This window comes from Pagrus pagrus (genome assembly GCF_965226575.1).
Source record: "Pagrus pagrus genome assembly, chromosome: 19".
NCBI classification, from domain to species: Eukaryota; Metazoa; Chordata; class Actinopteri; order Spariformes; family Sparidae; genus Pagrus; species Pagrus pagrus.
The window spans coordinates 23062325-23082192 of record NC_140203.1 but is presented as its reverse complement, the minus strand read 5'-3'; the positions used below and the strand labels follow the sequence as shown (position 1 = coordinate 23082192).

The window sequence follows — 19868 nt, the reverse complement described above, 5'->3', positions numbered from 1 at the left end:
TTAGGGAACACATATTAACCATGAACTAGTTTCTTATTAGCTTATTCTTATTAAGTGGTTTACAACAACTCCCTAACTCACTATCAATAAGCAGTGATTAGGAAGTTATTGAGGGAAAAACAGCCAATATGCTACTAATATGCATGCTAATAAGAAACTAGTTCATGGTTAATATGTGTTCCCTAATATAAAGTCTTACCCATATTTCCTATGTAATGTGTTATAATTCAAGACTACAACTCCATTCGCAAAACATTATGATTTTTGTTCAAAATATAACAATTTTTCTCATTCTTTTAATAATAATATTGGAAAAAAAACACATTACATTAGAATTAATTGTATTCCCTAATATGACCCAGAATATCATCACTTTGTTCTTGAAATCTCTTTTTTGTCTCTATGTACAAAACGTCTTTGATCCAGAAGTATATACAAATTAACAAATACTGAACAATAACAACAGAGAATCAACAGACAGGGGAATCCCGTACTTGGTGAATGAGCAAGATCAAGTAGATTTACTCAGTTTGCCAAGTAAGTGCTCGTGTCAGATGAGGTCACTCCCTCCACTCAGAGGAAATGATGAATGAACCAGTCAAACACCATCTCTCTGTCTGTCAGCAGGATTTCTGAGTATTGAAGCTGACCAAATCCAACTGTAATATGACACAGATGACAACAGAAGCAGTACAGAGATTTATGCTATCCACGGGCCATATTAACTTCACCTTACATCATAATCATAATTACAAGGACACTTATATGCTGAAGTTTTGTTTAAAGAGAATAACAGTGTGTTTGAACCCTCTCACCCCTCTGAACTGTTTTATAAGTTCTCCATTCTGAACTCGGCTGACGTTTGTGTGCCAGAGATGTTAATCAGAGAGCAGCTGTTTGTCAGGAAGGGAAGCACAGGAGCTGCTCACATACCAGACTCATTCAAACATATTTCCTCCCTGGACACACGCACGCACACACACACACACACACACACACACACACACACACACACACACACACACACACACACACACACACACGACGTGAAACAATGTCTGGGCTCAACTGTTATTTGTATGATCACGGCCGGGGAGCTAAACATCGAATCAGCTGCTTGTAAAATTGAATAGTTCCACAGAAAAGGCAATCTGCAGCAGACAAGACTTACTCAAAAACACTGTGAATGCTTGTATCTGGTTGGCTAAGTTACTAAAGCGCTGACAAAATGTCCCCATATCTAAAAGTCTGTTGAAAGGCCTGCAGGATCCTGCAAAGGGCATAAAAGCAGCAGCTTTACAATCTGAGCTGTTCTATCAGTTTTACTTCACATTGCTGATAATGAACGTGTCTTTTGTGGATGTGACTCCTCTGAGTTTGTAAACCTCTTTTCGGAGGGCCGCACTAGAACCAGATCAGGCCGTCGTCAGTAGACTGACCAGTCTCTTCAAATTGAAACTAGTGCAGCTGCAAGACGGAAAACCCCTGATGAATGACATGGCATGGGGCGAATTCCTATTAAATTTCCCAATGACAAAATGACAGTGGCATCGTGATACGAGACATGTACTTAGGCTTGTAATATTTCTTAGTAAATGTATTTTTAGCGCAGCATTTAAGAAGCAGGAAGTACATTTTGTACTGCAGGGCATTGAAATGAAATTGAAAATAAACAATAAGTGAAGTTGAAACTGCAGTATGTAAGGTACTGTAGTTGATTGATGAGTCTTTTTGCTGACTGGGAATGAGACTCAACAATTAACTATATTTCTCCAGAATCACCTTTTGCACCTTTACATCAGTATTAGGGGTACTGTGTAGCCTTGTTATACACCCCCCCCCCCCCCCCCATGGTTTTATAGGAATTTTTGGTGTCTGAACCCTGTGGTCAGTGACTGTCCGTGACTCACAGACATCAGCAGACCTGGGCTGAAGCCAATTTCATTTTGTGCTGGTTTTGTGCTTTTAGTCTGCTTTGCAATAATACTGAAAATGCAGCGTCCTGGCCACCCTCCCATTTTGACAGATTGCCCTATGACCTGGTTTGTGACAGGCCAGTCACAACAACTTGTCTCATATGGGGTGGGTTTGATACATTGACTGACAGATGAGCGTCTAGATTTAAAGTCACACCTGCCTCTGATCCGATTAGTTGTAGATCTATCTATAACTAATCTTGTTGTAGATAAGACTGTCCAGTCTGCAGGTCCGTCGAGTGCAACGCTCCAGGATCAAGATACTCAGCTCAAACTGTCAAACTAAGCGGTGCTGATCAAATATGTATGAAGAGTCTGTTACTGCATGCATATTTCTAGCCTCAAGTGCTTTTAGAAACATTTTAGTTGACTATTTAGCTTGAAAACAGACCAAGACACACCAAACCTGCATGCATTGTTCAGTGCTCACAAGTTCTTTTTGATCCGATTGGTTCCAGGTCTATCGAATTGCGCCTAGGGGCATTTTGATCTGCGCCCGTTGATAACAACCAGCAGAAACTGACTAATACGAATCAATCAAATCAAACCAACCAATCATAGCTTATAGCTATGAGGACTTCAGGGCTGGATAGAGCCATAAAACCCAGGAAGAAAAATGCCCATAAAACAACAAACTGATTGTGACCTGAACAAGAGTATTTTTAGATAACATTTTTAAAGGTAATGGGGAATACAACATCGTGGCCAATAAAATGTGAATACTAAAGAACAAAAGTATATTTCTTACAAAGTCTGATGCTTCATGTGGTTTTCAGTTTGGCTTGGTCAGACAGATTCTCTGTAACCATGAGGTAATAATCAGTTTGATCCCTGAAACAGCACGCAACCATGAGCAAAATCACCAACCAACGTATATAGTTGAAGACGCATAAGCGCATAAGATGTCCTGACTGTTGTAATATGTATTATTTATGGGCTAAAATAAATTCATGCACGCACATTCACATGCCACCTCAACATCTGTGATGTCACAGATTAACAGCTGCCAGGAGTCTGCTTTAAAAATGTGTGTGGCTAGCCAAAGCATGTGTGAGATTGTGTTTTAGGTTCAGACCTGATTACCAAGCCCCCACTGCCTCCGCTAGACAGACTTGCAAACACACAAGCCCAGTCTGATGGAAAGGTCAGAGGTTAACCGCTGTACCAGGTGCAGCAGATGCAGCGAAACGTCCGTCCTACCCCGGAAACATATACAGAGCATTTAGCTACGACACGCTTCCTGTTCCCCCCCGAATGCCGACCACAATGGTTCCTCCACGGGCTCAACTTCACATTTTCACAGTGACTTTAATATGTAGGTTTGAGCACATGAATAGAAACCAAGGGTCAGTATGTTTAGAGAGGTTTATCTTAACGCTGGAGTGTTTCCTCTTCTACTCCAGTTTATTTGTCCAGATGAATGATTAACGAGGCTGTGACAGAGTGTGTGCATACTGACAACATGGACGGAAAACCATCAGAAAATTGAAACAATGACTTTGAGTTGTCATTGTATTGGAAAAGGTCTCGCTTCTACCCAGCGGAGGGGGGCAGGGACTTTCTCCTGAGAAGACGACAAGCATTTTGCATTCATACACTACAGGAACAAATAACTTTCATTGTGGTGCTATGATTGACTAGATATGTTCTATGTCTTATGTTATCGTAGATGAGGCCCTTTTCCAGTTTGTATACATGATGGATATCCTTTTTATCTGTTCTTATGGTTTTGATCTGCTGTTTCCATCTGTTGATTCAAAAACATGTCTCCTCTGCAATCAACCTGTTCTGTTACCCGCAAAACATTAAAGGGGGGGCCCTGAATAGAGTCTGCAGATCATTCTTAACAAGCTCTACTAATTTGAGGATTAAGTGTATATGTATCTATATGTGGCTACGAGGCAAAATCCAGGTTGCCAAAAGTCCAGAAATTCCAGTCCTACTTTTTGAGTTCAGTATGTATCAGTCTGACATAGCCACATCCTTGCACTCGTGGTCCAATGCTGACAAACCACACTAATTTAGAACTCAGCAAAGCTTAAACCATGCGTTCTAATGGCCTCAAAGGTGCACAATGCTTCATACTTAAAACCCCCAAAATCCACAAGTTTGACATATTGAGGGTATTAACTTGGTGACATTGGTGAGCCTCACCTTGTTATTTAGAGCCAACATGAGGTCAAACTTTTAATTTGACCACTTCTGTGGTTTTTGACTTACTTCTTACAAAAGTAAATGCATTCCCATCACTCTCAGCTGCACTTTATGTTTCCTGCTAATTAGCAAAAGATGGTAAACTTGCTAAACATTACCTGCAAAAAATCAGAATATTAGGATTGTCACTGTTAGCCAGCTGATGTTAGCATTTAGCTGATTCTGTTACTTTAGTTGACGATGGTTTTTAGCGACATGATGTCCTTTGTTGATGTACATATCTGTTTTATGATATGTACCAAATTGGTTCATCCAATTCTATTTGGAAAAATGTGAACATAAACTGGCGTGGATCGTGCATGGCCAAGGACTAACCGACCAGAACATCAGAGGTATCCATCTATTGGTGATAAGGCTGCACAGAGTCCAAACGATACTAAAAGACAACACCAACCCCAGCCACGGTCTGTTCACCCTGCTGCCATCTGACAAAAGATACAGAAGTATCCACTGTCGTACCACCAGACTACAGATCAGCTTCTTTCCTCAAGGTGTAAGACTCCTGAACTCATCCTCAACACTCCACATTAAAAAATCGTTTTTCTTGTGTAGCATAAACTTACATTACATTGTACAACCCTGTGTTGTGGAATGACCAATAGATTTGTTCGCAGTTGGAGAGGTAATTGACCTTTAAGTCACATGTCCAAGCTGAAATTACGATTTGAGAATGTGTTGAATGCGTGAGCAGCCATTTCAAAAAGGAATTGTCTGATATATAGTGAAAATACTTGGACTCATCACTTCCTATATCCAGTTTCTTCTCGCTTTCACACAACAGTTCAGAATCCGAGCTCTAGAAGCAGTGATAATATTTTGCTTTCCATGCTCTTCAACAAAACAAAATGAGTTTGAGGAAGGATCATAGTGTTTTTATTAGTTTACAGCGCCACAAAATCCTTGCCGTATATGAGCAAAAAAACAATTCTTTCCTGTTCCTGTCATTCACATTAATCTGACTGCTGTACAGGCGACCTGAGTTGTGGTGATGACTCAGACAATTCTGAATAATTCTCCTGTGCAAAGCCACACGTTATATGTAAATGTGGACTTTAATTTTCAGACAGTTGGTTTGACCTGATGGACTTTCCCTGCACAAAATGTATACACATACAGAATGGTGCTGTTTGACTAAAGGAATTCACCTGACGAGGGTCTGAGGACCACTAGTGAAATGTGTGGGATTCTTTGGTTCCTTCTCAATAAACAAAAAGAGAACAGAAACAGAAAGTCAACATTTACTAATCACACAGACACACGCAGGAGTGGACTCATAGAAAAAGTCAAAGCAGGTCCTCTTCCTCTACCTGTGGCCTCACACCATTACTTCCTGTGTCCAAATATGGGCTGCTACTCCACAGGAACTGTGCAGCCGTCACAGTTCCAACGGCTACAGGAAGGATTCCTCAGAGTGACACACACACACACACACACACACACACACACACACACACACACACACACACACACACACACACTGCACAGGTCTTCAACTTTGACTTTTCAAAGATTAGAAAACTGTACTGTGGCTGTGTTTCCTAAAAAACCACAAAGATTGCGAGGGGACACAGATAGTGAGTTATAAAGAGAGAGATAAAGAGGCAGAGTGACTGAGAGGCAGGAAGAGATGGAGACAGTGTTGAGATTTTACACTGACTACATGCCCACCCTCCCTCCCCCCCGACAATGAAAATGAGAACACATTTCCTGTAAATGTTTCTCTTCTCTGCCTCTGACATGAGCCTCACTGAGGAATTACTGTGGCAACTGACAGCTGACGTGAATGGGGCACCATCACTATCGTTAGACCATCATGACCATCATTTGCCACCAGAAGATATATATATTTGCCTCTGAGCAGTAAAACCACAACAGCAGGTGTGATTTTTGTCCGATACCTTTGTTTAGGTATTCAATTGGAAAGTATAAAATAACCGCAAACTGACCAAAACCAAGTGTCACTTAACTATTTTCTGCATATGTAAACCAAACCAAGCTCCTACATGACACATGGGGAAAAAATAAATGTTGCATTGTCATAAAGGTGATGTTGTAGTATCACAGATGTCAACTGTCTGCCCGAAATGACGAAAATGCCGCTTGTGGGAAACAAACCTGTGAACTCCCAACAGTGTGATTTCCTCTTCACAGTGGGTTTTTTCTCTTAGTTATCCTGTTGCAGTGGTAGAAAGGAACGCGTTGAGATAATAGTATTTCCATTAATACTTCAACTTCACTCCAAAAAGTAGTTAAAAGCACCTGGAAGTGCCGAACCATAATTTTCTCATACTCATAACCTTATTTGTGTTGTGGAAGAATGATAGATTTTTATTTGGATCCGTATCAAATTGTACTCACTCATAGATACCAACCACCTATATGCCTGTTTTTTTTTTCATCAAGATCCATGCATTATTCCCTGAACATAATGAAAATGTTGAAAAATGAAATGTTAAAGAAAATGATCGGTCCCCTTATCCAGATGCAAACCAAATGTAAATGGGGTCTATTCTGGGCTGAGACCCGTCCTCCATGCAAGTTTCATGGAAATCCGTTCTGTAGCTTTTTGTGTAATCCAGCCGACAAACAGACACGGCTGGAAACATTACCTCCTGTAATGTACCTGGCAGTTTCAAACTTTTTTGGCTTTTGACCTATTAGAAAAAACAGTTCTGACTTAGGGCCCACTTTTCACATTTCCGAGGCTGATCAGCTGTTAGCATTTTCTTTTTCTGAGATGGTTGTCATGGAAAGGTCTGAAAAATTAATACAAACGCGTGTAGCTGACCTTTTTATTTAGACGTTTTTTCTTCTTTATTATCTGATTTATCATTAATAACCCTACTACTATCGAACTACTTAACTGTGCAAATGCAAATGAAGTAAATATGCTATTTACATCCAAAAGCAGCAGGATGTGACCTACTGCACAACCTAATTTCATTTGCAGTAATGACTTTGCAATGTGGTTACATCATATTCAGCTTCTGTAATCAAGCTGCAGTCAGTATGACTAACAGGACACAGGTTTAATGCCTTCTTATCTTCTCTTTGTCTTTATGCCAAGATGTATTCGTCTCTGTGCCCTGCTAATGTATGTGTAAGATTCTTTTATTTTCCTGTCATGCACACAAAGTGCCCAACATTCATGGGTTGACCAGACTACAAAAATAAAGTCACAGCCATCAAACATTTACTTACATTTCACCTCATTAGAAATGTTCAATGTACTGAAACAAGATATTCTGCCTTAACTTCCAGGCTTGGCAAACAAATTCAGCTGTATTTCTTTTAACCCACACAAGTGACTCTTTTCTCCCAATAAGGAGTCTTTAAGGAACAAAGTTCGATTCCGGTAAACTCGACTTTACTCGTCCATGCTGTAGTTTCATTGCATTGAGTCACTGCTTGACTGCACAGACTGCAGAAAGGACAGTGGTGTCACTGCTGCTGCAACTCCAGTGTTGCTCCTCAGCCTGTTATAATCGGACATTGCACATTTCTATTTTGATGACGTCAGATGAGAAAATGCGTACGTGTTTACTCCAGCCTACCTAACAGGCAACTTCTTGTCAATATAGACTGGGAGATGCTTCCACAGAAACAGCAACCATCATCAGATGAACACTTTTGGGTTAAAAAAAATCACATGTGGATGAAAAAGTAATGTGAGAAGATTAAAAATGAATGTTTAAATTAGGAGAATCTCCAGCTATGATTGGCAGCTTCTACACTCAATCAACAGGCAAAGACAACGTTGATGGGAAACCCGTCGGTTGCCTCATCGGCCTCTTGGGTAACTGGGAAGAAACTTTACCGAATCAGACAGCAACAAATAAAGATGACGTAAACCTCCAGCTGAGCGGTTTTGCAAAGCACAGCCAATATCTAAATTCATAAACAGAACCACTCAATGCCACATATCTGAAACCAGAATGGATCCCAGATGAAGACAGAAACCAACCTACGAGATATCACTTCAGTACCTAAAACAAGTCTTAGAACTGGCCACCAAACCGCTGCAGGGAAGGACAACCTCCAGTCAACTTATCTTGAAATTAATCCGTACAATAAGGAACCAAAAATGGATGTCACAGATGAGACAAACAATAAAAGATTAATTCAAGAACACAATATGTGCTGCAAAGAGTGAAGATTAACTTACATGAACTCCCTCTGTTCCCGAATACACATCCTGGTGCTTGGCTTGGAACTCCTAGCAAACGATTTCTTCCTCACAGATGGAGCAGACAAGTCGAAAGACATGAAGGCGGCAACACAACACAATAAACCACCATACTTTTTAACCGCGTGGAGCGACGGAAGATGGATGCACGGTTGGATGGACGAGTACAGAATGGATAGATTTGCGATTAAAGCAGCGGTTGGATTTGGAAGAATAGAGTAAGAATACAGATCGATGAAAGAAAGGATGGATGATTAGATAAATAGTTTCACGATCAATGGCTGAAAATAGAATTAAAGAAGTGGAAGATAGAACAATCGGTCGTGCTGGTTAGGAAGTCTGTTGGAGGTCTGAAGCCCTGATACTCCGCCAGTCGTTTCCTGAAGGGGCCTCCTCCTCCAGCCCTGCTTCTCATTGGTCGACCGGCTGCAGCATGTTCCTTCCTGCTTCCTCAAAGCTCAGATGGGATTGGCTGCCTGGCACAACCCACACCACAACACACACACACACATGCCTCACACACTCGGACTCACAGGACCTGAGATAGAGGCTGGGGGAATTTCCATCCCCTAAGACTGGAACAATACAGAGGTCAAACAAACACACACACACGGCTATAAAATACAACCTGAAACGCAACTGTGACGAGTGTTTGTACTTGTCAACTCCTCATTAGGGTTACAAATGTAACTTTTGATTCTCAATGAATCAATAGTTTATGAAATATGTTGAATGTATTTCCATTAGAAAGCTATTTTAACCACTGGCTTGATCTATGTTTGATGCACAATCAGAGCAGCTGTATCAGTAGTCAAAAGAACAGATAAAGTTAAGACCATGTTACTTAAATTGTACCCTAAATAACACAAATGAATGACTTTCATTTAATTGCGGAGCTCTCGTCTGATGCTATTCAACAACTGGCCCAAAAAAATCCGACCCATATTAAGGGAATGGCTCAAATCTTTTTGAGACTTTTATTTTGATATAAATGATAAGTAAGTATTTGTAATTTGTAACAGACCACAAGAGGCCGGTAGACTGGTCTATGAGACTGTTAATGTCAAGACAAAAACTTTTTACTAAGTTTTGTTTGTTTCCTTTAAATCATTATCACAACTCATCATGCTTTGTACATTGTGAGCTTACCGCTGCTGTAAATTGCAATGAACAAAACAGCAGCACACAGTATAGGTATAATTTTGGGTGCGAGGCCTCTGACCGCTGTCCACAGCAGCTACAACTGCAAGGTGTTAAACTCAGCAACACTATAGTTAGAATTTAAAACCAGCTAAAGAGCAGCTTCTCCGTCTGCTGCTGCTCAGCTGCATAGCCAGGTTTGAGGTGAAGGGCTAACAGAGGCTGTGTCAGAGTGTACAGTCATCTCTGTGCTCAGCAACACCTGATGGACTAGAATGGCGCTCAGTACAGTACAGACCTCTGCCAGGGCCCAACAGTCCCCTCTTGTACCCACGATTAACACACATGAGCTTTCAAGATGACAACAAAAATGTCATAAAATGCCAATCTTGCAATGTTAAAGAAAATGAGAAAAAAGTCCTGGATCTGTCCCTTTATCCAGATCCACAGCAATAGTTAATGCGGTCCATTTTGGGCAGAGACCAATCCTTTATCCAAGTTTCCACTGTTGAGTAGTTTTTGTGTAATCCTGCTGACCAACCAATCCACCAACCGACCAACCAACCAACCAACCAACCAACTTACCAACCCACCAACTGGCTCCATGCAGCACCAAGCACCAAAGATGAAGCAGTGGATGCCAGTGATGCCCAGCCAATCCACCAACGCTGCCACCATGAGTATCATGGGTGTTTGGAGGCTGATGGTAAACAAATGTTGGAACATAACATCACCAAACTGCCTTTTGTTTCAGAAACCAGAAACCAGACTTGAAATATAGACAACACACAGATTATCATAATCTTAACAGCACAACAAAATTCTGTGTGGATCAGGTGGGTACTGCAGAATATGGGTCTCCGATATTTTAAAGGAGCAGAAGAAGAAAGTCTATGTTATTTCAATCCTTCTGCTACTTTTTTAGTGTCAAGTTCTCCTCATCAATGGGGCACACACTCATATACAGTGATAGATGTTGGTGTTAAAGACATGCCCAGGCTGTGTCTGGTTTATTGAGTGTATACTGTGGCATCACCCACAGGTTTTTAAAGAGCCAAAGTGGGTGGTACCAGCTATCACCATCTTGGCATTGCTTGATTCCTCCTAACTCTGGATTCATCAAAAGTGGGTGAAGAGTTGGAAGGTGAGGTGAGTCGAATGAAGCCTGGTTACTGAAACACGCCCACCCAGCTGGTGGCTAACAAACTAACTATGTTCACACATACAGAAAGGCGAATCACCTTGTGTTTCTCACATTGGTTGCGGGTTCATTTGCCCCAGACAGACATGATACCAAACTGTACATTGGTTGTAAGGTGGTGAGCAACAATAGGTACCGAGGGTGTTTGTGTCAGTTTGGCTTCTAACCAAAGTCAGCATTCACCAGAGACTCTGGTTCTTTCTGTGAGCCTCCAGTGTCTTTTCTTTTTACCATCTCCTCTTTGTACATTTGCCAGTTAACAGGATTAACCCGAAAACACTGGTGTCTGTTAGACTCTGCTCCCGTCTGTTAGTACAGTTACCCGCACGGCAGGCCGTATTATTTGTCATATTATATTTGAATGACAAATTATGCAAAAGGCACCAACACACAAACATGGCTGAGAGGTCAAGTGTAGTGAGTTGGATGAGCCCAGTAGAGCTCAGGGCCAGCTGTCACTCAAATCGGCCATGCGCATATTTAAGACTTTTTAAAATGAGTAAGTTACATAAAAATTCATCCCCAATACTGTTCTCATGAACAGGGAAAATAGAGGGAGGTTTTTTGGAGCTCGCAGTTTGAGGTACTGCAGTTTTTCAAGTCGGAAGGGACATTTTTTGCCTTTATTTGACACTGACAGATAAAGAGCCAGACAGGAAACTGGGAAAGAGAGGGGTATGACACAGCTGGGATTGAACTGGTGACTGCTGCAACCATTTGGCCGTTGTGTTGTAAGACCAGTGGCGGCGCCAGAGATTTTCTTTTGCTGGTGCTATGGGGTTGCTCGACTTTTCAGTGAAGGTGCTCTGAAATTTAGGCCTATTAATGTGCCGGTCGCCACACTTTAATTTCTATTGCACCCCTGACACACTTACACACGCATGCTTACAGAACAGTACCGCGACTGTGTTAACCACAAGGCGAGATATTCAGCTTCAACATTATTCAGCTTAATATAGATGTAAGGTTCACAAGCCTGCCTACATGAACACACCTCTGAATATAACATTGTACACAATTGTGCCATGGACAGGTTCCACTAATCAACAGTATATGAATATATGCGACTGTTGTTGTGGTTGAGTGCGAAGGCATCAATGATTTTGTCGCTGTCCAGGGCCCTTGTTCTCTCAGTGTATATAACCAACAGTGTCAAGTTACTGGTTCGAGAGTCCTCACTGCTGTTCCTCAAGTCGTTTTTCAATTGACGCACACAAGAAAAAACTGCTCTCACAGCTTACTGCTGTGACGGGAAGTGTCAGAGTTATGCATATCAGTTTGTACAAGTCTATAAATGCATCTCTGTATTGCTTAATGAGGAAAAGGAACTCCTGAGTGCTGGTGATAGTGTGTCTCTGTTATTCATTTCCTCAGTTTTCCTCACCTATTCCATAATGGCTGCCCATGGTCCAAAAAGTTTGTACACCACTGACCCAGAAAAAAACTTGTAGCGCATTTGTAGTGTCTCAAAAAACTCTGCTGCATGTTGACGTTATGTACACAGTCCACTAACACCAAATTGAGCTTATGTGCAATGTATGTAAATTGCCTGTGGCACATCCTTCCTGAACTTTTCCTGAACTCCACTGTTACATCCTGCCATTACCAATGCTCCGTCGTAACACTGGCCAACACAAAAATGTAAAAGGTCTATATTACACTGACTGAGACTGGGTGCAAAAACCTCACGATCACTGAAATCTGTTCCTTTTTTACTAGCATTTTTTCTTTCATCCACCAACACAGTAAAGTGCTCCACATCCCTCACCTCATCACTTATTTATTTTTGCATCATATCAGCCATTACAGTACATATCTCGTTTTGTATGTCATGGTGAATGTATTTGGCATTTAATGGATTGCTGGCTAACTTCTTGTCCATTGTTGCAGCAAACATTGCAATGACAGGCAGAAGCGTGTGAAAATTGCTCCTATTAAAGGACTCCTCAGTCTTCATGTACTTTCTTTTCTCCACAACCAACGCCGAATGTCCCTTGCCTTGTTTTTGAATAACTGGCCATCTTGGGCCCTTTTGGAGATTGCTAATATCATCTACAGCAATGTTATCATCCTCCGCTGCAGCAGCGGCGTTCCCCGGCAGATCTTATCCATCCTCCAGTGGCTTTTCTTGGTCCTGGTCAGTAATGGTTAGCGTTGTGTCTGCACCTTCATGAGACCTGTTAACGTCACCTGTATTAGCCCTGTTAGGTTCACAATCACTCCCGTTTCCAGGTTTTGATTCAGTCTCGGTGCGTGGACATTTAGAGAGTAAAAAACAACCCATTATGAATGATACACCGATTTGGCTAATGCTACCGAAACAATTGCGCTCTTTGGCTAACAGGAAGTGGAAGTAAGGTCAAAAGTTCAATGCGTACTGCACCCATTGGCCGAATCAGATCAGCTGTGTTGGTTTTAAGTGTTTAGTCTAAAAATAACTGTTTTCTTTAATTCATGTATTTACTAATTTTTCAATTTATAAATCATAGTATTCACACATTAAAAATTACAAGTACACCACAGAAATTGTCTTGGGGGTGCTATGGGATGCTGCGGCTATGTTGGGGGTAGCTACGTACCCCCAAGCCCCCCCTGGCACCGCTGATGCGTAAAACTACAATGCAGCAATTTATAGTAATATCTTTAATACTTTACATCCTTGTGTAGATCTCCAGTATAAAATATTCGAAAATACAATTACATCAAAGATGCTTATTTTCCCAGCATATCGATGACGCAAAAGGCAGACTTGTTTAGTTTGAGACCGTAACTGATAGTTTGTTACTGCAATGACTGCTGGTTAACCACACAAAATGCAGAGGCAGCTTCATATCGCCACTGATCAAACTTACACAGACAAATGTGTCCAGCAAAGATAGTCTGGACCACAAACTCGAGCTGATGGGATGCTGCAGCAGCACCGTCACACACAGCAGATGCACAGTGAATGGTGTGGTTTGACATATGATATTCATATTAGTGAGGACTACTGGTTCCTGTTAGAGTGAGTCACCTGCCCAGCCTGAAACCACGGCCTTTTGTTAAGTCAAAGCAAAACCAAACATACCTGACGCACTCTCCAAACATCTGGTTGCTTCCTGTACTGTATCTAATTAATCCAATGACTAATGCTGTCTATTTTTAAGTTTAGCCTATATTTGACATAAGTGTGAGCTGGCTTAAAGGTCAGTGGTGTTGCAGAAAAGGAATCACAGTTGTATCATCTCCATCGCCTGTCACGCAGTTCAGTTGCAGTGCTGCTCATTGATTCTAGTTAGTAATTGTTACCCTCAGATCAGATTTTAGATTTTAGTTTTGCATTTCCATTAGGGTAACAATTAACTAAATCCAAAACATATTGATCGGCTCGTTAATGTATCATTAACCCCGCCCCCTCCGTGTTAGCAGGCGGGATACGAGCCAAACAAAAATATCAACGAACCTGTGAAATGAATATTCCCCAATTAATATTTTTGGATTCTGTCATTTTATGTCGTTCTTGTCAATCTGATGTATGTTCAAGTGTTTTATTAAGTTTGGTTTTGATTAGTCATTGATGATATAAAAAAGGGGTGGAACATCATGATTGACAGCTGGATGGGAGCTTCATACAACGGCTCCATCACCCCGCCACTACCCTGTAGACTCTGGCTCTAAAAGACGTCACCAGCACATGATGGCAGCGCCTGTATCCTGGATATTTTGACTTCATTTTTGTACAGTTGAAAGAAGTGGAGACATATTGCCTATCTTTACATACAGTCAGGTTAACACCTGCAATGTTGTAAGCACAAAACTGAGCCTTGGAGGGATCACAGAATACTGAGTGTGACAGAAATTGAGCCTAATTGTCTGAACTGGACCCTGGTTCTCTTTGTCTTAATCTTTCATTTTGTTCTTTCCTTTCAATCCCTGTCTCTGTTCCACCTCACCAGCGTTGACTCTGTTTTCCTTTAAACACCCACCTCTCTATCCACCCTGTACATCTTATGCCAGCACCAGACACAATATTTTTCAGAACAGGCCATCATAAAGTTATAGACTGTCAGTGTGACTTGGCTTATAGACATGGAAGACAACTTGTTTGGCCACAACCAATCACAGTTTACCATTTTGCTGTTCCACCTGGCAGGTAAATCAACAGGTGAATGACAGTGAAACTGTCAAATGGTTACAGGTTCACTGAAATTAAAGAAAACACCATTCTTCTTTGCTTCTCACAGTTGTGCACACGAGGTGACAATTGGGGAAGGATTCACATCTTACATGTTTGAACACTGACAAGAGTGATGATCCCCGCCCCAATGTAGTGCACAACTACATGTCATTATGCGACAGTTCCACACATAGGCGAAGATCGGAGATGCAGCTGAAGTGGACTTCAAAGCATAATATTTTTTATTCGTGCTGTCCTCAAAGGTCAAGAATGAAAGTGCACACTTAAAAGTCTTTTGAACTATATAAAGAACAGTACTGGGTTTTATGACTGAACTCTAACTCAATTACTGAGACTTCAATCCAACTCTACATTTTTTTTTATGACTTTATATTTACATGTCGAATAAAGGCTGGCATGCCACAAAACATTTGGCATCCATTTCAAAAAGAGAACACAACAGAATTGTCCCCACTGAAGCACGTCGCTGTGCTCAAACTGGCTTTGCATGGCTCCATACAGTCGTGCGCTCAAACAGTAAACAGAGTTTATAACCTTCCCACCACAAACTACGCAATAAAAAAAGCCACTCAAGTGTGAAAAGCAGATTGGCACACTACTATAACCTCACAGCAGTGCTACCATCACCATAGCTGCTTTCAAAGATGTCAGATAAGATAAGACAGTTGCAAGAGTGTAAACTGAATCTTAAATAAAAGCCTGCGTGACTTTAACATTAACATGATTCAACAAACAAGCTTTGTTGAGTGGCACCTCAACAGGGTCGGGTGAAATCCTTATCAGAGCATCAATAAGGATATTTTGTCACATCGTATGAGGAATAAACACACACTGTCACGCACTGCAGCATTTATAGCCAAATCCATAAAACCCAACAAATACATAAAATACAGCACAAACACAAACTGAGCAAAAAACACAAGTACAAGATAAACAGTATGGTAAAACACAAACTGTGATACAACACAATAAAACACTGTAAAACACTGAGCACCAGATCCGTCATGGCCACATAACTGATCCCTCTTCAAAAACAATTTGAGTTTAAAGTGAGCCTAATCAGGATCCAGTTTGAGTTCAGCAGGTAAAGGATTCCACATGTTGAAAAAGCTGTTCGTCCAATGACCTACAGCATAAATATTAAAATACTAAATCCTCTAAGGTTCAAAGCTCAGCCCTTTTGCTGGCGATTGTCCGGTAACATCTCACAAATCACCGGCAGATGACCATTGGATTTCGCCGCCTGCTTAAGTGTTCTGACAATATTGTAATGTAACACTAAGAAAATACTACTCCTTTAAATCTGTAACATCCAGAGATGCACGGATCGATAGGGCAGGGGCCTGTCAATTATGTACGATTCCAAAGTAGGTCAAATTTGTTTGAGCGAGCATGACAATGAGGGAAGGTCCTGTAACCTGGCGCCGTTTTGGACAAAGTGTAAGAGTTATTTAATAGTCAGTGTTAAACATACAACACAAATTTGGCAGGTCAAATGACGCAGTCAGGGTTTTCATCCAAACTCACAGAGCTTGGTTGGAACGTTGACCAACTAGCCGCTGCTGTCCGAATCTGTCTGCGACCGCTGCTGTTTCTGTTAGCTAAGTTTACAGTTACAGGTTAGAATTAAGAAGCCTGCTTGTGACTGCTTGTGTCTGGTTAGGGTTAGGGTTATCAAGAACCCACTGCTTCAGAAATGGACAGAAATACATTTCGACTTATACATCTGCCATGGTCATCTCTGTAAACCGCATAGCCGACTGCAGTGCTAAGACTGAACGCCATCAAGGCACACAGGGTTAAGTAAAGGGTGATCTGTGATCAGCTGTTATGCATTACATGAGAAAAAACTCTCTGTATCTTTAACTTCAATAATTAACAATGGTTTTTAATTATAGTTTCATGCAAATCATTTATTTGAACAACAGTAATTTGCGAAGCGTTTTGAAAATCATATTGTCCCGATATGAATCTGCTGAGCTGGTGATATGAAATCATCACCCAGCCCCACACTCTATTGCATGATAGCTTTATGAGATGTGTAGCTTTGTTCTCCGGACTCATGAATTGGTCCAACAAACCAGAACCAACAAAAGCAGAATGTTAACTGTAACAGCATATAACATATACAGCAGAAAAAGTTACAAGTTTGAATGACTTGCATGTGTAAAGAGCAGCACTTTCTCTCTGTGGCACTTTTGCTTTCTGCTTAACAAACCTCAACAATGCAGCCATCCTTTAAAGTAGCGCACAGCTTGGATAAACTCGTGTTAAAATGTTTCATTACACTTACCCATGGAGTGCTGTGTCAGTGGTGCTCCTCTGTCCGTGTCTGTGTCATCAGCCCTACAGCTAGAACTCCGCTTCAGCCTAGTTCACTTCCTGGCGTGGCGTTTCAGAGCTACTGTATGAAGTGTCATGACACCCTCCCCTTAACCACAAGAGAAACTGACTGCAGTGCTGATACAAACACTGACAGGCTGACATACAAACCAGTGAGCTCACATAAAAAGAAGAAACATGGTTTTACTTACCAACAGAAACATTTGAACAGCACTTCTTAGTTGCATTCAGTAGTTTATAGTGCTAAATGAAACATACTTTGCTGGATTTTGGTAGTTAATTACAAAAAAAGTGAGAACATGTATCAAGTTTCACTGGCTGTGTGACTGCAGCCAACACATCATGACTAACTTCCTCTTTGCAGTGTAGGACCACTCCTTTTAACATCTGGTCAGCAATTATTTTTTCATAAACAAACACCCACACATTGTTAACCTGCAGCCTGCCATATAACCAGACATGCCCTGAGTGTGTCGACTAAAGCGTCAATTCATAGAACCTAACAGCTAGTGATTATTACGTCTGACAATACTAAAGCACAGAAGAGAATGAGCATATTGTTGTGGATAGTTCACTGACCTTACATAATTATAAGTAGCGGGGACTCAAAAGGGATGAATGGAAGAATGTGAATTAGTCCTTTAAAGACGATACATATATGGCTCATATATAACGCTAGCTAGCACTAATGCCAGCTAAAGTTTATGTCACTAGCGCTAGCTAGCTAACGGAAGGGCAGTAGTATGCTGAGCACATAATGTAGAAATCAGCAATTTTAAAATTCCCCCAAGTTTCCCACAAACTGACCCTCATGGTGCTAACGAAACACAGACATCACATGTTTCCAACAGCGTTATACTTTTGGCTGACAAACCTTGTCAAAAGCTAAAACTAACAGAATTCTTACACAGACATACCAAACAATCATTTTGGACCTGACACACATTTTAAAATGATTCACAGTCATAATAATGTTTTTAAGGTTAAAGGGAAAGAGATATGTTTATACTGCACCTTTCTACAAGCACTGTAGATGTATTATTTATTTTTTAATAATTTTTTTTGCATAAAAATGCTATCAATATTTAATGCTAAAAAAAATGTGTTTACATGCTTTTTTTCTCAAACTGTCCATTGCTACAACTCACAGTCAGTCACATTCACGGTCTGTCTGAAAAGCTCAGTTTTTGTCTGGTCCTCTTTAAGGCCCGCCTCCCAAGAAGCCCAATCTGCTCTGATTTGTCAGTTCACACAGGCCTGAGCCAGCACCTTCCATTGTGTCTCTGGTCAGCTCTGCTGGTGTGTTTAGCTTCCAGTTAGCTGCACTTCTACTATGAACATCACCACAAGAACATGACCTGTATTAACCTCAGCCACACTTCCTAGCAATACCCTAATGTTATGGCTTTGTAACGATCCTTGTATGGTGTTAGCAAACTAACTGCTTGGTGCGAATCAACTAAGCGAAACACAAAGTTGCCAAGCAAATTAATTCCTGCAGTTTTACCATCTCCTTTTTACAAGTAGCTAAAGTAATCTTCAGTGCATGTCTCGTAAAATAATTTTTAAAAAAGCATACAGGCAAGGATCCCGGAACAAAACAAATTTCATATAACAACTGCAACTTAAACACAAAAATCAACATCAAAAAAAGGTATGGCATCAAATCTACAGCTTGTTATGTTGTCGGTTTCAAATGAGGCTTAACAATCACACAATTTCTCTGGACTGTCCCTCACCCTCCACAACAGCTGCTGTCTCTTTGATTGAATGCATCTGGCAGGCTGATACTTTCCCAAATCCCTTTCTTCTTCCTTTCAATAATAAAAATCAGGGTGTGAATTACAAGGGGTGTCGGACCTGGGACCCAAAATCTAATTGTTCGGTCTCATTATCAAGCTAATTATTTTCTATTTATCCACACTGTAAAATATATTTTAATTTTTTAATATTGAAGGGTCAGAGACAGCAAAGAAAAATGCAGCGAACAGTGAACAACTGATCGAGGCTAGGCAAGGCTAGGCTACTGCAGCTGCTGTAATTCTGCAAACTCTACTAAACTACACCTAGCTATAACTAACTATATTATGCTTCTGCACCTGCATGTGTCATTGTTTTTATTTATCTATTTTAAATATTTAACATCTATTTAGTTCCTTATTGAGCGCCCCCTACAGTTTTTGCCTGTACTGTCCAGCAGCCTGCCTTTTTTTAATTTACTTAAACTTACACAATATACAGTACGCAGCAATAAAGCCTGATCTCATGTGATACATGTGTAGAGTTGTGGTGGTATCAACGTGAGAAACCCGACTCTGTAACTCAAAAAGGAAGAACGCCTGTTAACCTTTAGTGTCGACCAGAAATCCAGCTTTAGACCAGCTTTTAGCCGCTTTACATTATATCTCCCGTTTCATCAGTAGTATTTTGATGAGTTGAGTTTTGTATGTGTAAAATGCAGACGGCACGTCCTACAGTAGCAATTATGAGTAACATTTTTGTCACTCTAGAATCTGAACCTCCGTCATTTGACAGGAAGAGGAGCCTATATTTAGGACTGCGGCTCGTCTTTGTCAGTACACAGGGAGTAATCACACTGTCTGACTGAGCGGGAGCTTCACTGAATGATAC

The 19868-nt window shown here is 40.9% G+C and overlaps 1 protein-coding gene across 2 annotated transcripts in view; it reads right to left on the bottom strand.

The window, feature by feature from the left end:
* The window catches only part of sh3bp2 (SH3-domain binding protein 2), a 30157-nt gene extending 12909 nt beyond the window's left edge, over positions 1-17248 (bottom strand). The window contains exon 1 of one of the 2 annotated variants that reach the window (XM_084382511.1): positions 17188-17248. Coding sequence is in view for 1 of the 2 variants with exons in the window: in XM_084382509.1 (XP_084238635.1) it covers positions 8356-8456 (101 nt within the window). In the remaining variant the exon portion in view is untranslated. Of the gene's footprint in view, positions 1-8355; positions 8709-17187 lie in introns of those variants that run through there. The other variant, XM_084382509.1, reaches the window with a different exon arrangement.
* Between the last annotated feature and the right edge of the window lie 2620 nt (positions 17249-19868).